This window comes from Thalassophryne amazonica, chromosome 12, assembly GCF_902500255.1.
Source record: "Thalassophryne amazonica chromosome 12, fThaAma1.1, whole genome shotgun sequence".
Taxonomy (NCBI): Eukaryota; Metazoa; Chordata; class Actinopteri; order Batrachoidiformes; family Batrachoididae; genus Thalassophryne; species Thalassophryne amazonica.
Window position 1 is genome coordinate 58,533,407 of NC_047114.1, and position 18,037 is coordinate 58,551,443.

The 18,037-nt window shown below is 40.9% G+C and overlaps 1 protein-coding gene across 1 annotated transcript in view; it reads left to right on the forward strand.

Moving 5' to 3' along the window:
• LOC117521848 (solute carrier family 25 member 36-A-like) overlaps positions 1-18,037 on the forward strand; it is a 46,898-nt gene that overhangs the window by 11,969 nt on the left and 16,892 nt on the right. The window contains exons 2-4 of the mRNA XM_034183202.1: positions 409-573; positions 9,387-9,464; positions 12,837-12,937. Coding sequence (XP_034039093.1) covers positions 409-573; positions 9,387-9,464; positions 12,837-12,937 — 344 coding nt within the window. The remainder of the gene's footprint in view (positions 1-408; positions 574-9,386; positions 9,465-12,836; positions 12,938-18,037) is intronic.

The following is an 18,037-nucleotide window of genomic DNA, read 5'->3' on the forward strand; positions in this document are numbered from 1 at the left end:
ATTACAGTGGCTCATTTATGCAAGTTTATGGTCCAGTTCCTTTATTGTCATTTACATCTTTCACATGCAAACAAAATTACTCCTCAGGACCAGTGGCAATATATCCTATTAAATAGATAGTACTAAAATCAATAATAAATAATTCCACAAAAGCCATAGAATAATGTAGTAGGTTAATGTGAGCAGATGTCTAGCTTTTTTAATCCACTTTACTTCCTTACAGTTAGATATTCTGAATAATATTGTCAAGAAGTGTAAGCAAGTTATAGCTGTACCTTACTGTGAACATGTGAATGCAAAACCAAAATTTAGCTTTCCCTTTTTGCACCTTGCTTAATGTAGTCGTTTCTTCCCCATGTTTAAACAGTTCTGTTTTGTTTCTGTATTCCTGTTACATTCTCTTCCTAGATGCGGTGGTACAGTGGGTGCTATATTAACTTGTCCGCTGGAGGTGGTGAAGACCAGATTGCAGTCTTCGTCCATCAGGCTCTACATCTCTGAAGTGCACCTCAGCAGTATTAACGGAGCCAGTTTAGCCCGTGTGGCTCCACCGGGACCTCTACACTGTCTTAAGTAAGAGCATGAAGAAATAATCTACTTAGATGTTTCAATATTGTAATTAGAGGTCGACTGATATGGATTTTTAAAGACTGATACAGATTATTGACAAGGTTTGGAGGCGGATACTGATATTTCAGGCTATTTGCCTGCAGTAAAATATGACAAAAATTAGTATTAAACACTCTTAACACAAATCTTTCTTTAAATGTTTTGCAGCAAATGTTTAATTCACAGAACCTTAATGAACCAACATGTTTTTCACACAAAAAGTGCAAGGAGCTATAAATAACATTATGAAGTTGAATAAATAAGTACAGCTGACATAGCTCCAGTCTGCACACTGCTAACTTCTTCTATTCCATTCTGTGGGACATCAGCATTCAGCACTGACAGGCTGAAGTTGTGACATCTAACAAATCCAGTAGTGTTGTGGGTGGGATTTTCTACAAACCAGAAAGCAGAAATTCATATTTTAAGAGTGGTGTGGGCTAACAACCCCTCTGTACCTGAAGTCAGGGGGCATTAATGCCATATAATGGATATTTCTAAGACATAAATGGGCCTTTGTGAAGTGGAACTTCACAAGGGGTGTTTATTAATTCATATTTTGGGGGACTGCACAGTGATTTTTATTTCAAACAGGTGTTGTCAACAATTGATTATTTGGTAGAAAAGTGCTGAGTCATTGAGGAGAAAAGCTGTACAAAGGATGTCCAGGTTTTGAAAAAATGTGTGAGAAAATTTGTTTAGAAACATTGTTCCCTAAAGACTGATTAGAAGGGATTTATATACATCTTCCTCTACAGTGCACAATATCATGAAACGATTCAAGGAATCTGAAGGCACTTCAGTGTGTACAGGGCAAGCTTAAGATGAACACCCGTGAATGCCAGTCTCTCAGATAGCACTGCATCAAGAACAGTCATTCGTCACTAGCTGATATAACCACATGGGCGAGGGACTACTTTGAGTAACCTTTGTCAAGCACTACAATACAGAATTTCATTTACCAGTGGCGCTTAAAACTTTATTGTGCAAAAAAGAAGCCTTATGTTAACCTTATCCAAAAGCAGCATCAACATCTTTGGGCTCTGTGGCATCTGGGTTGGACCATCAGCAGGCAAAGACATTAAGCTATATAAAATGAGACTTGTCCATAGAGCTGTATGTGAGTACGAGAGAGCGCAGTTGCAATGCTGCCTGCCTAACGCGAATGTTCCTACATGGAGAGAGCCGGCATTTTCTAACCGGGCAAAATATTGATGAAGTGCTCGGATGTGAAATGTTTTTGTGTGCATTTTCAATGCGGACGTAAATACCCAAGTGAACACACGCAAAAAAGCTTGCAAAATACGTGTTAAAATACCGCTGTTACCCGGATATGGAGCCAGTAAAATTAATTTACATTAAATTATATAAGTGAAGTAGTAAACTTAGCCCGACACCCACACATTCCGAAATATTAGCGTTGAAAGTTTACATGGCTCTGATCTGTTCCAGCTTCAATCATTTCCTTTGTGAATGATCATTCATGAGTCACATTTTTTTTTTTTCCAGGCATTGCCAAGCAATATCAATGTACAGTAGTGGAAGCTGAACATGTCATAATCCAAGCAAGTTAAACTACTTTGACACTTGCATGAATTTGTTCCCTGCATTGTGCTGTGCAATTCGTCGTGCCAATGCAACCCGCTTGATGCCGCACTATATAAAAGTAAAATAATCATTTTGTAGCCGATGATGCATTTGCTCTCAGAATTTGGCTGATGAAACCATCTCTCATCACAGAATCACAGAGAAATTATCCACAGCTGCAGCCTGTCTTATTGACATTGTGCGGCAGAGAATGCATTTGGAATAGTCTCAAAGCTAATTTATATATATATATATATATATATATATATATATATATATATATATATATATATAGTGAGGAAAATAAGTATTTGAACACCCTACGATTTTGCAAGTTCTCCCACTTAGAAATCATGTAGGGGTCTGAAATTTTCATCTTAGGTGCATGTCCACTGTGAGAGACATAATCTTAAAAAAAATCAGGAAATCACAATGTATGATTTTTTTTAAAATAATTTATTTGTATGTTACTGTTGCAAATAAGTATTTGAACCCCTACCAACCAATAAGAATTCTGGCTCACACAGACCTGTTAATTTTTCTTTAAGAAGCCCTCTTATTCTGCACTCTTTATCTGTATTAATTGCACCTGTTTGAACTTGTTACCTGTATAAAAGAAACCTGTTCACACACTCAATCACACTCCAACGTGTCCACCATAGCCAAGACAAAAGAGCTGTCTAAGGACACCAGGGACAAAACTGTAGACCTGCACAAGGCTGGGATGGACTACAGGACAACAGGCAAGCAGCTTGGTAGAAGACAACTGTTATGATTATTTATTAGAAAGTGGAAGAAACACGAGATGACTGTCAGTCTCCGTCGGTCTGGGATTCCATGCAAGATCTCACTTTGTGGGGTAAGTATGATTCCGAGAAAGCTCAGAACTACACAGGAGGACCTGGTCAATAACCCGAAGAGAGCTGGGACCACAGTCATAAATATTACATTAGAAAGACATGATGGTGTCATGGTTTAAAATCCTGCAGGGCAGCAAGGTCCCCCTGCTCAAGCCAGCACATGTCCAGGCCCATTTGAAGTTCACCAGTGACCATCTGGATGATCCAGAGGAGGCATGGGAGAAGGTTATGTGGTCAGATGAGACCAGAATAGAGCTTTTTGGAATCAACTCCACTTACCATGTTTAGAGGATGAGAACAACCCCAAGAAAACCATCCCAACCCTGAAGCATGGGGGTGGAAACATCATACTCTGGGGGTGCTCTTCTGCAAAGGGGACAGGACGACTGCACCGTATTGAAGGGAGGATGGATGGGGTCATGTATTGTGAGATTTTGGCAAACAACCTCCTTCCCTCAGTAAGAGCATTGAAGATGGGTCGTGGCTGGGTCTTCCAGCATGACAATGACCCAAACACACAGTCAGGGCAACTAAGGAGGGGCTCCAAACCTGAAAGATCTAGAGAAGATCTGTATGGAGGAGTGGACCAAAATCCCTGCTGCAGTGTGCAAACCTGGTGAAAAACTACAGGAAACATTTGACCTCTGTAATTGCAAACAAAGGCTACTGTACAAAATATTAACATTGATTTTCACAGGTGTTCAAATACTTATTTGCAGCAGTAACATATAAATAAATTATTAAAAAAATCATACATTATGATTTCCGGATTTTTTTTTTTTTTAGATTGTCTCTCACAGTGGACATGCACCTAAGATGAAAATTTCAGACCCCTCCATGATTTCTAAGTGGGAGAACTTGCAAAATAGCAGGGTGTTCAAATACTCATTTTCCTCATTGTATATATATATATATATATATATATGTATATGTGTGTGTGTGTGTATGTAAGTAAATTTTATTTATATAGCACTTTTCACAGATAAAAATCACAAAGTGCTTCACAATGAAAGTATAACATTCGCAACTATATAAAGCAATAGAATACAGCATAAAACAACAAATTAATTAAACCCTGTTTGAATAAAAATGTCTTTGGCTGCTTTCTAAAAGAGTGAGTGGAGTCTATACAGTGTAAAGACAGGGAAAGAGAATTCCACAGCCTTGGTGCCACTACCTGAAAGACCTGATCCCCATGAGTTTTGACCCACGTTTGTGGAACCAACAGCAACCTTTGACCTGACAATCTAAGAGCTCGGGATGAAGAATAAGGTTTCAGCAGGTCAGAGATATACGAGAAGCTTGACCATGTAAGGCCTTAAAAGTTAAAACTAAAATTTTAAAATGAAACCTAAAATTTACTGGCAACCAATGAAAAGAAACCAAAACTGGAGTGATATGGAATAGTCTGTTGGTGCCAGTTAAAAGCTTTGCCGCAGCATTCTGTACAGACTGAAGGCCATCCAAAGCTGATTTACTGAAACAAGTAAAAAGACCGTTACAATAATTCAAACGAGAAGAGATAAAAGCATGAATAATCATCTCAAGTTCAACCTTTGACACCAGTAATCTGAGTTTCAAAATATTCCGTAAATTATAAAAGCGAGCTGCTGCCCCCGCGACGCGACTCTGGATGAAGTGGAAGAAAATGGATGGATGGATGATAAAAACAATTTTGAACCAGCTGTTTGGAATGATGCTCGAGAATGTTCCAGCTTTCAAATTCTGCAGACATAACAAGGCACAATATCGCCATACACACAACCCAGACTGGGCGCACAGGCCGCATGAATTAATTCCACATGGTAAATCCATTTTTGTATAGCCTACACAAACATTTTTGTATAGTACTGAATTAATTCAGCTATGAGTCAGATTCCATTCCAGGTGTTTTCTAAAATCCTCAGATTGGATACAGTCCCTTCAAAGTTAAGTAATAATCCAATGATCAGTTCTTTTGCAGATGATCATTCATGCGTCATATTTTATATGGTATACAACTTCATATTCATGTATTGCACAGGCATGGTGCTCTGAAAAATACGCCAGTTTATCGGCCAAGTCACGGAGAAAGTAAAAGAATAACCAAAACTACTTATGAAAGGAAAATGTCTCCCATCTTCCTGCGGTTGTGGCATTGCCAACATGCACATTGTTTGCGATTAGATCGCACCACATAGCACGACCATTATGCATGAAAGATTTTGTTGAACATTTCAGCTCGTCAAGTGGAGTAAAGAAGTGAACAGAGTGAGTGGTGATGTCAGCGGATTGCATCAGAGCGCAGCTCGTCTGAACATTATAACGAAGTTAAATCTGTTATAAACATACTTTAACAGCTGCACAGAAGAAGGAAAGAGCACACAACTGTTTTATCAAGCCATGACAATGTAACATGACAAATAATTACCTTTTAGACGGCTCCACATGCTTTCCACAGCTTGTTAGGTGCGCGCGAATGGCTGAAGCTGGAGCAGTCCTCTGTGATTCAAGCAGTGATTACAGCCGTTTTCAATGGCCAATTTGCAGAGAAAATTATTAATCCGACATGGCACAATCTGGTGGAAGTGGTAGTTTCGGCTGTATTCCCTCTGCCATTGTACCGAAGTGAACTTCTTCAGTGAAACGAGATGAGTGTGCCCACGCAGAGGTGGGAGGGACAGAGGGGGTATTGAGCCTGGTGACGCGAGCAGGAAGAACTAGACGTGAAGGCATCTGATTGTTTTTGGTTTTTTTTTGAGCGGACCGCGGGGCTTATATTGGTTGGAGTTTTTATCGATCCTACAAGCTGCTACAGATGTCTGATTTTATTTTGTTCCTTTTTCTGAATACATAATGTTTTGACAACTGTTAGGATAGATGGACCATTTCACCCAATATAACAAAAAGTGTTTCTGAACAGAGTTACCACCCTAGCTTTAAATAAAACTCAATGTCCGAACACTGCATGCCTCGTCCCCTTCATTTTCCGTGCTGTCCCAACTTTGGGGTTGTAGTTCAGTTTCTGTCAAGATGATTGATTACATCATCAAATCAGCAGCAACTAATAATTATTTCTATAATTTTAATATCTAATTCAGGGTTGGTCCAGTTCATCGCTTGGTGTCATGCATGTTACCGGGTTTTTGGATCAGTACACCTCATCAGACTTGAACAAAGTTTGGCTGAAAAACATTAGATTTATTCTTCTTTGGATGTAAATGTACAAAACCAAGTTTGCTTAGTGTCTATAGGTTTTCTGCTTACAAAATAATTTTGGTGTGGGGGGGGGGGGTTGCTTTTTAAGCCCATTTTCCTGTAAGTAAAATAAATTGAACAATGAAAACGGTCTAGATGTGAAGAGCCTCAAGGAGCAGATGAAATCTTAATTTCCCAGGAAACAGATGCAGATACTCCGTTACCTAATAGATGTAATGTGATAGTTGACTTGAAAGCAGCACATGCAGTAGCAAAAGATGTCAGTCTGCATTCGGTGTCAGAAATAGAAACAAAGTTGTGTCTGTTAGTTAAAAAAACATTTTAAGGTTTAAGGCTTGTTCAATAGGAAAGGAAATTATCGTTTAATAACAACAGTGTTGTCTGTCAGAAAGTCCCACTCTCCCAGAGGACCTGGTTTCCCTTTAGATATTACTTCTAGCTGTTAATTATTTTTTTAATTTGAGATCATCATTGTCTACAACATTGCAGATTCTTCTTATTTTTCAAGATTCAAGATATGTTTATCATTTCTTACCTGCACTCTGTACATTCATGAATGAAATATTGGTCCTTATAATTATTATATTTATAATTGATCCTTGTAATTCTATAAAAAAAGGAAAAGACACACACACAATTTGGCATTGAGAAAAGCTATTCTCATTTTGACTTCATCATTCTTTCTGTACATATTTTGGGTTATTTTACCAAATTGCTGCTTGTTGCCAATATTCGGTAAGTACATGTTCAACACAGTTTATCATTTTGTAATACGAATTATTCATCTTTTAGATGTGATGGACATTTACAATAAAAAAAAAAAATAAATAATAATAATAATAAAATAAATCAAAAAGGAAGTGAGAGTGTGAGACAATGTAAGGCATAAAGTAATAAGTATATGAAACCTTTTTTATTGACTATATGATGGATGCTCTTATTTGATCAGTCTATAGCACTTTTGTTTGGCCTTGGTTCTGTTGCTGTGTGTTTCCACACAGCAACAAATCAGCTAAACATGTTGAATAATGCGCAAGCTTGTGTGTGTAACCAGGAGGAAAGGTTAGATCAGGGTTTTGTTTGGTTTTTAATTGAAGGATTGCTCAACTTGAGCTAAAATTTGGCAATATTTGATGCCCAAGGACACTTTGGATATCTGGTGTGGGGGTTGGGATTCTTGTCTAACTTGGATACCAAGAGTGTCAGGTTTGGGAGAAAGTGCTGGTGTCCCACATTCGTACATCTACCACACTATGGAACTGGCCTGGATTCCGGTTGGCAACCAGCTAGCAACTGGTCCATCCCCACCTCCTGAAAGTAGCCATCTATCTGTCACAGCCAGGTGATAAGTGGGCATCTTCTCAGTCTTTGGAGTGGTCCTCTGTGCAATTGTAGGAAAGAAAGTAACAGGAAAAAAGTATCACTATCATGGCAATGGGGTATATTGGTGCATTAAGTTTGTTACATAGTGTACAACATTATGATGGGTGTTTTACTGCTTAAGAAATTGATGGCATGCACTTAATGAACCCTAACCTCTAACTCTAAACACCTTCCCTGTAAATAATTACGTGAAAATAAACTTTATATGGTAAATAAATCCCAATGTTACTTTTTTCCTAGCCAAATCTGTTCCTTTTTGTCCCTTACTTCTTTACTGTTACTTTGTTTCTGTTCACCCTTCTGTGCCGAGGCATTGATATGTTAAATCATGTTCAGGGAAGTGTGCCACTTGGCTGTCATTTGGTAACTACTATAAAGTTACGATAGTGACTAAGCTAAGGACTTTGATGAAAATGTAACCTTACATCGAAACGTTAGCCACTAGCCATTGTTATGCACCTTAAAATAAATAATATAATCGCATAGACATCTGTGTTGCACCGGCCTTCCGCTACATTGTTTTGTTCTGAACTGTTTGTACCGGATTGTTGTGGTTGGCAGAAGCACGGAGAACCTTCCTTTTTTTACTTGGATACTATAACTTTCCCTCACAGTGCAAGTAGTACGCTTAATCTGAGTCTCCCTAAGTCACATTTGGTTGACTCAGTCATTCCAACAGTTCCGTGGGATACCTTGTACCAAAGACATCTAGTCATTGCCATAGATCACGGGTGTTCAGGAAGGCTTTAAGTTTATTAAATTCTACATTAGTTCACAGATTTTATGGATGGTTGAAAATTTGAAGCTGTGCTCATTCTGAATCAAGGTACTGTATGGAATCACAGAGACACGGGGAGTCTTTGAGCTTGGTTACAAACTGAAAATAAGCTTTTTTGTGTGTTTGTGATAACTCTGCTATAGACACAACTAGAGCAAGGTCACCTGCCATTTATTTTGCTTTGGACATGGAGTTTGTTGTTATTGACCTTGAATAAAATGTCAGGCTATATTTAGTATTGATTCTGGTAGATTACGAAGAAGTTCCAATTCATTATTATCCCCCTGTAAGACCATATTTAATATAACGATATTATATAATATCTTATATAATATAAGACTTTGGTTAGTAAGAGTGATGATGTGTACTTGTTTGTTTTCTTCTATTTCTACATTTGCCTCTTATCATCAGTATTGATCTGGCTTTGTTTTTAAAGTCTTTTTATAGATGTTGGCTAGGTGCCTTTGTCACTGAACAAAGGTTTACTGACCCTGACTTCATGGACGTTGGACAATTTTGTGATCTTTGTCTAGCATCAGTACCCTGATTGCAGCACTTGAGAAGCTGAATGAGGGATCTGAATGATGAGGTTTGTGATTGTCCTGCATCAAGATTAAGATCCAGGCTTTCAATAATTTCCTTTGTCTCTGCAGTGACATTCATGCCTCTGGGTCCTCAGCCTGTTAAATTGGGAGAGCCCTGAGAATTGCTGCACTGAGGTGTTTGGTGATGCTCATATAACAAAGGTCCAAGCCTTTTGGCTCCTGGTGCTTGTCATCTTGGTGTATGGTTGTCAGACCTCAACACTAACCAGTGACCCAAGGTGACCACTGGATGTCCTTTGTACTAGGTCACTATGGAGGATTGACTACTGCTGCAGTGACTTTGTGTGTAATGAGCAGTTATTTAAAGGCCGAACCCACCTACAAGTCCATGTGAACAGTGGGTAAGATATGACTTTTTCACTGCAGGTTAATTCTACAGAGAGAGGGACCTCGCTCACTCTTCAGAGGACTGGGACCCAACATTGTCGGTGTGGCACCGTCCAGGTATGTATGTTATAATATACAACTTACTCAGTGTACTTTGTATTTTTCATGCTTTGATGCTTGTTTTATCCTGCAGATACATTAAGAATTAATAAAATTATTTTGGTATGATATATAGAAATAGGAGAAGTTGGAATGTGAGGGTTTGTGACTTTGTGTGAGATCCTCTGCTCCTGCTGTTAGTGTGGTGTGACTGATGATACAGAAATATCTAATGTTACACATAGAGGTTAAATTGTTTGGCAAAACTGTTAACTGTCTAGCAGCCTGAAATTACCAAAACTTGTATTATTAAAATACAGGATATTCTCTGAAACAAACTCAACATTTGGATAAGTAGCCATGTTAGCATTGAGAGTAGAGCCCGACCGATGTATTGGCCGGCCGATATTATCGGCCAATATAAGCCCTTTTCAAAGTACTCACTATCGGCCGAAATTTTGCAGATAGAACGCCGATAATTTCTCATAAACTGAACAGTTACTGAAATAATATTTGTGTCGGCAATGTAAAATGGCCTTTGACCGTTTGTCCAGTAGATGGAGCTCTAACTCCATTCAACTGAGAGCTGCTTACACCCCTGCTTAAATGTGTTCATCACCGGCCCCCATAGTTCGCGTCACACTGCACTGATCGGCTGACAAAAGCATACAAGTAAGTTTATAAGGATGTTGTTTGTAATAACTTTGGGATCACATTGACCCCACATTTCTCCCGTTTCAGTTCAACTCAGTTTGATTAACTCAGTTTATGTACTAATGTGTCAAATGTGTCAAATGTGCTTCATTGCTTCGGTCACGCTTTTTATTAAGCCCACGTTGTGTAGACCTTATTTCTAGCATGAAAAACGTTCGTTTACTGCTAAGAGGTTGAAACATTCAGATTCACTATTGGCTGATTTATCGGCTATCGGCAGATCAGCTGATTTATCGATTATCTGCATTTTTTTTATCCAAATATCGTTATCGGCCTCAAAAAAATCCATATTGGTTGGGCTGTAATTGAGAGCTATTGTAGTGACTGGTTCTGCTAGCTAGCTTAGGTAAAGGACCAATCTGAATCTGAAGATAATGTACAAGAATTAGTGTTGTCCAGTATTGTCTTCCTAATGACTGCAAACAACTGATCTGCTTTAGGAGCAGTTTATACTTGGGTGGAGTAGAATTTCGTTACTCACTTGTATTGTGTAACATGGCTTGCTAATGGCATGGATGCTTATTCGCCGTGTTTGGACGGATTTCCATCTTTTTGCAAACTCTCGCTGTCTAAAAGAACTAGTAAAACATTAATTTTTATTTCCTCAAATCCCTGAAATGGTATTTTAGTGGAAAAACTCCAAATCGCTGAGAAATTTATCATAAAATAGTGGTGTGTTCAGGGTTCTAGCTAGTGCAAACTTGCGTTACGGCCCATTGCGCTATAATTTTGGACCGTTACGATTTTCAATACAGCGTAATCAACCATTTCTGCAGCGCAACTCCAGTTTGAAGCGTGAATAGAAGCAATGCTCGTGGCTCTTTGATTCGCTGCTCTTCAGAAGTGGTAAGTCCACTTCTTAAGCCCCGTTTACACATAGATGGTTTTGTCGGCGGGCAGTACGTAGACCGAAGTTCGCGGTAGTTCCGGCTGTTTTCGCGGTGGAAAGGGGCGGAGCATTTCGCCGGAGTTTTGGCCGCCGTACTATCTGCAAATACGCGGCTAAAATGCCGCTAAATCCGATGAATAAAGCGGAGTTTTGACGCTGTAGCATCCGGCACACGTCAGGCACCGGGGGTTAATACCCAGTTCTATCCTTTACAATCGCAGGTTAAGATGCGCGTGAGAACGGCGGTGTTCTGCTGCCGCAATAATGCCCTGTGTACCGCTGGATTTATCCAGGCAAATCCTGCGTTACTCCAGGAACTTTTGCATATAGGCACCGCCCCCAGAGTATAATAGGCTGAAGCAGCAGGAATACATGCCTGTCACTGCAGGAGGAGAGAGATCATACTCAGCCTTTTCTTCTCCTTCCTTTTTCCCCTCCTCAACGTGTTGCTCCGTCTCCACCACAGGGCTACCCTCTGCTTCTGAACCAGACCTCTTGGTAAGTCCTTGCCGCTGCCAATTTTCTTTTAGGAGGTATACTGGAGCTTCTCTGCAAAAATATCTGGAGCTGGCCACGAGTGAGAGGCCTGCATGCAGCGCGCTAGCGTTTTTATATTGACCACCGCCTATCGGCCGTTTGGAACGCCGTTAACCGGGAGGTGGCATTTAGAACGGCGTACCGTCCGCTAGTGCTGCCGTTTTGTCTGCCTCTGTCGCCGGTTAAGACGCCCTTGAGGATGCCGATGTGGGCTCTATTGCCGTTTTACACGCCGTTGGTTAAGGATACAATGCCGGCCGCCAATTATGGCAGTGTAAACTGCGGCACTACTGGAAGGCGCAGGATGAAACGGCGAAGAAGAAATATTTTCTTCTGCTGCCCGATTTTTCTTTATCAAACTTTCAAGTCATTGATTATGTTGCCAGGTAGCAAACAGTATGAGGTCACAATTGGAATGTAGTTCAACTCACATAGCTGCAGTGGAGGTCCAGGCTTCAAATCCCAGCAGAAATGAGCTGGTTTCCCGTTTCTCTGTGTGGTAGCTTAGGTTTCTGTTACATCTTGAATTCAGTCTGAATTAAACTGTATCAGCAGGTGCCGGCCAGCTGGAGCACTGCTTTTGTATTGTGAACACAATGGACTTCATGTCTGGGACAGTGGCTACAGTTTGATTGATTGATTGATAGCGGGGCTTTATTGAACGTGTACAAATTGTATGTAAGACAGTAGGACCTTAATAATTAATAAGCGAAGTGCACATCTCGGGCCGTGCGGTGTATTATGGGTACGCTAAATTTTTCGGCTACCAATCCACATGCTATGACGGCAGAAAGCAGCGAGGAGTGCTGTGATTTGGATCATTTCAACTGCTGGAAAGTAGACAGTTTAAAGCGTTTTTGTAAGCTCCGCGGATTGCCTGTTACAACCAGGACTACGTACGGCACTGGACAGAAACGGAAAGAAGAGCTGGCTGCCCTTGCATATGCTGCATCGTTACAGAAACTACCGTTGGTGCCGATATAGGAGGAAGAGAGAGCTGCTGTCGAAAATGACCAGTCCTTGTTGATAGTTGGAGACAAACAAATTTCTGACCCCTTGAAAACAACTGATGGATGGTTAGACGAAGTCCAGAGTCTGAAACTGTGGATATTGCAGAATATTTGCTAAGCAGGGATGAGAAATTGCTACTCCACCGGCTTCGTAATGACGACAATGAAGGTGGGTCTCGCCAGCGGACGAAAACTGCTACTAACCATATTTTTTTCTTCTTGTGGTTCCTTTTGTTACAGGGCGATCTACTTTGCTGCTTATTCAACAGCCAAGGAAAATCTGAATGGCGTGCTGGAGCCAGACTCTACGCAGGTGCACATGGTGTCTGCTGGAATGGCAGGTAATGGTGGCTCCCTCACCCGTCCTTCTGTCTGTCTACTATTTGCCTGACAGTCCGCCTGTGTGTCCAAAATTAGCTGGGCAGTCTATCTTATTGATGGGGTTTAAAAATAAATTTAAAGTATTAGTTTTTGTTAGAGATTTCATTTTGTCCTTTTTAAGAAGTTATTTGAAAATGTTGAATATTTAAGGGTTTCCCTCTTTATTATCTATTTTGCTTTAACATGTAGGATAGTCTTCACCAGTTTAAAAGCTCAGTGGGAGATCTAAAACAAGCTAAAGATAAATAACCTTTGGTATACTTACTCATTATTACTTAGTTGCCATTGAATATACTCATTAGATGTTCATCAGAAAGCACAATTTAAAACTCTCAGGATCAAAATGGTCTCTTGTTCACCTTCTTCACTGTGGAGCGAAAAAATTAATCCTGGTTGCCGACTAGAAGTAAAGTTGATCATCCTGATCCAGCATTAGGAAAAATGTTGAAAACTCAAAATTAAAACAATTCAAAAGCAGTTGACGTAAATATGTGCTTTTGTATTAAGCTTGCTGAGTTACTGTTGCTTGTAAGAACGGCACCACCAATTTTGGTGGCAATGCTGATTTGTTGCCATCAAGCTCTAGCTGGTGGCAACAGATCAGCCTGGTACAAAAACCAGTCTAAAGCTAGTTCCCCCTCAATGACTGTATGTAAGCTGTATGTAACTCCTTAGTTTGTGCCTTCTTAATCCAAAAAGTTATGCATAGGGACAGGGTTGCTTTGAGTGACTCCTTGTATGCAATGAGCAATATTCAGAGCATGGCTTGCACAGAGGCTGCAGCTGCTGTGGATTGTTGTGACTGAGTGAAGCATGGTGGTGGCAGCATCATACTGTGGGGATGGTTTTCTGCAGCAGGAATGTGTTTGTTATGTAGGACTAGCTGTTGCTATCCCTCAAACAAAATGTGGAAAAAGTGAAGCGCTGTGAATACTTTCCAGATGCACGGTAATTATCTGGGTTTCTAGATGAAAAGGTTACAGGTGAAAAGGTAACTAGCTGTTGAAGGTGAGAATATGGTCAACCACTGCAGACACGTTGGAACACAAAGTCAAGCGTTCATCTTGCAAGCAACGCTTTTACCACCAACTGTGGCGCAAACATGCAAATTAGCCAGTAACACAACACAGCATGACATCAACTCTGCAAGCTTAATACTGCTACAATCTGTAAACCTTGGAGAAGCACTCAGGCACCTCACTCAATAATGGAAATATGGAATAATGTTTGTGCCACTGCTGATATCTGTATTATTCCTGTGCTGTGTGTGTACAATCAGCTGATTTTAATTTAAAATGGCAGAAAAACACATGGTCCTCAAAGTTTAGGTTGTGCTTTCTTCTTCTGCTATCCCCCTTACCCCCATGTCATAATTTTTTTTTTTTTGTCCTTTTGTCCTCATCTTTTTTTCCCTTTATACTCTGTTATTTTAAGGCCTCTTCAGAGGGCTCTGTAAATGGTTTAACATCCCAGTTGCTACTTAAACAGTGTGATCTGGGCCTATCCCTGTGATCTGTGTGTATAGAGGAGAGAGCACAGCCCCCAAAAGGTCAGCCGAGGCCCCTGGCACTTGGGCGGACACGTCAGGTAGCACCCAATTTCCTTCACTGGTAACATAGTGATTTTTATGATTATTAGCCAGTTCACAGTGATTCATTCATGATGTTGCCATTGCTTACAGCAATGTGTTTGTTGCTGTGCTATAACTTTTGGCTCTCATGATAAAGGCCTTCTCCTTAATCTGTTGCCTTGTCCAGTACAGTAAAGGTAAAGTAATGACGTTACTTCAATCGATTTTTATGTTGTCAGCACAGAAGAAATGCTAACCTTGTCACTGCTAAAAATCATCGCACTCACTGTGTTCCTTTTAGCGTTAGTCATCCACGAAAACCATAGTGCCTCCAGAAAGCTGGCACTGCATCACTGCTTTCACTTCATAAAGCAGATCTGATGTTGGCATTTGTGAAGAGCATCATATTTATAAAATGCAACTCAAATTATATACTTAAATATATTGTAATATATTATATTATGAATTACATACTTGAACAAGATATGCTTTAAGTTTTCAGTAACATGTTATGAAAAAATGGGGATTTTCATTAATGCCTTCTGGTTAGGGCTGCACAATATTGGAAAAAAAATGACATTACCAAATTTCTTTCTGCACTATCTATTGCAATACAAAATGGAGGATTTTCTACTAGGTAACACAACTAGCCACATGGGGTGTGCAGCCAGTACATTCTGAGTGCCAGTCCCAAGCCCGGATAAATGAGGAGGGTTGCGTCAGGAAGGGCATCCGGCGTAAAACAATCCAACCGAACTATACAGACTCAGAATCGAATTCCCATACCGGATCGGTCACGGCCCGGGTTAACAACGTCCGCCACTGGTGCTATTGCCCAACAGGGTGCCGGTGGAAATTGGGCTACTGCTGGACGAAGACGACGAAGAAAACGTTGCCACGAACAGCGGGAGAAGAAGAAAACTAGAAGGGTGGAAATGAGAGTGGGGACTTTGAATGTTGGTAGTATGACTGGTAAAGGGAGAGAGCTGGCTGATATGATGGAGAGGAGAAAGGTAGACATATTGTGTGTGCAAGAGACCAAGTGGAAGGGAAGTAAGAGCAGGAGCATCGGCGGTGGGTACAAGTTGTTGTACCATGGTGAGGACAGGAAGAGAAATGGAGTTGGGGTCATTTTAAAGGAAGAGTATGTTAAAAGTGTGTTGGAGGTTAAGCGAGTGTCTGACAGAGTGATGAGTGTGAAGTTGGAAATTGAAGGGGTGATGATGAATATCATCAGTGCATATGCCCCACAGGTTGGTTGTGAGATGAAGGAGAAAGAAGATTTCTGGAGCATGTTAGATGAGGTGGTGGAGAGTGTGCCCAAGCATGAAAGAGTGGTGATAGGAGCAGACTTCAATGGGCATGTTGGTGAAGGGAACAGAGGTGATGAGGAAGTAATGGGTAGATATGGTATCAAGGATAGGAATGGGGAAGGACAGATGGTAGTTGATTTTGCAAAAAGGATGGAAATGGCTGTGGTGAATACCTACTTTAAGAAAAGGGAGGAGCACAGGGTAACATATAAGAGTGGAGGAAGGTGCACACAGGTGGACTACATTCTTTATAGGAGATGCAAGCTAAAAGAAATCACAGACTGTAAGGTGGTAGCAGGAGAGAGTGTCACTAGACAGCACAGGATGGTTGTTTGTAGGATGACTTTAGAGGTAAAGAAGAAGAAGAGAGTAAGAGCTCAACAAAGGATCAGATGGTGGAAGCTGAAGGATGAAGACTGTTGTGTGAATTTTATCGAGCAGGTGAGAGAAGCACTGGTTGGAGGGGAAGCAGTTTTGGACATCTGGAAAAGTACTGCAGATGTGGTGAGGGAGACAGCTAGGACAGTACTGGGTATGACATCTGGACAGTGGAAGGAAGACAAGAAGACTTGGTGGTGGAATGAAGAGGTCCAGGAAAGCATAAGGAGAAAGAGGTTGGTGAAAAAGTTTTGGGATAGTCAGAGAGATGAAGAAAGTAGACAGGAGTACAAGGAGATGCGGCGTAAGGCGAAAAGAGATGTGGCAAAAGCAAAGGAAAAGGCATATTGCGAGCTGTACAAGAAGTTGAATAGTAAGGAAGGAGAAAAGGACTTGTACCGATTGGCCAGGCAAAGGGACAGAGCTGGAAAGGATGTGCAGCAGATTAGGGTGGTAAAAGATGCACATGGTAATGTGCTGACAAGTGAGGAGTGTGTGCTGAGAAGGTGGAGGGAATATTTTGAAGAGTTGATGAATAAAGAAAATGAGCGAGAGAAAAGGCTGGATAATGTGGTGAGAGTAAATCGGGAAGTACAAGAGATTAGCAAGGAAGAAGTGAGGGCTGCTATGAAGAGGATGAAGAGTGGAAAGGCAGTCGGTCCAGATGACATTCCAGTGGAGGCATGGAAATGTCTAGGAGAGATGGCAGTAGAGTTTCTATCCAGATTAATAAAATCTTGGAAAGTGAGAGCATGCCTGAGGAGTGGAGACGAAGTGTGCTGGTTCCTATTTTCAAGAACAAGGGTGATGTGCAGAGCTGCAGTAACTACAGAGGCATAAAGTTGATCAGCCACAGCATGAAGTTATGGGAAAGAGTAGTAGAAGCTAGGCTTAGAAAACAGGTGAAGATCTGTGAGCAGCAATATGGTTTCATGCCGAGAAAGAGCACTACAGATGCAATGTTTGCTCTGAGAATACTGTTGGAAAAGTACAGAGAAGGACAGAAAGAGTTACATTGTGTGTTTGTGGACTTAAAAAAAGCTTATGATAGGGTGCCAAGAGAAGAGTTGTGGTATTGTATGAGGAAGTCTAGAGTGGCAGAGAAGTATGTTAGGGTAGTGCAGGACATGTACAAGAATAGTGTGACAGCGGTGAGATGCGCAGTCGGAATGACAGACTCATTCAAGGTGGAGGTGGGATTACACCAAGGATCAGCTCTGAGTCCTTTCTTGTTTGCAGTGGTGATGGACAGGTTGACGGATGAGATCAGACAGGAGTCCCCATGGACTATGATGTTTGCAGATGACATTGTGATATGTAGTGAGAGTAGAGAGCAAGTTGAGTCTAGTCTGGAGAAGTGGAGATATGCTTTGGAGAGAAGGGGAATGAAAGTCAGTAGAAGCAAGACTGAGTACATGTGTGTGAATGAGAGGGAGCCCAGTGGAATAGTGCAGTTACAAGGAGTAGAAGTGGTGAAAGTAGATGAGTTTAAATATTTGGGGTCAACTGTTCAAAGTAATGGAGAGTGTGGTAGAGAGGTGAAGAAGAGAGTGCAGGCAGGGTGGAGTGGGTGGAGAAAGGTGGCAGGAGTGATTTGTGACCGAAGAATATCAGCAAGGGTGAAGGGGAAAGTTTACAAAACAGTAGTGAGACCAGCTATGTTGTATGGTTTAGAGACAGTGGCACTAACAAAAAGACAGGAGGCAGAGCTGGAGGTGGCAGAGCTGAAGATGTTGAGATTCTCTTTGGGAGTGACAAGAATGGACAAGATTAGGAATGAACATATCAGAGGGACAGCT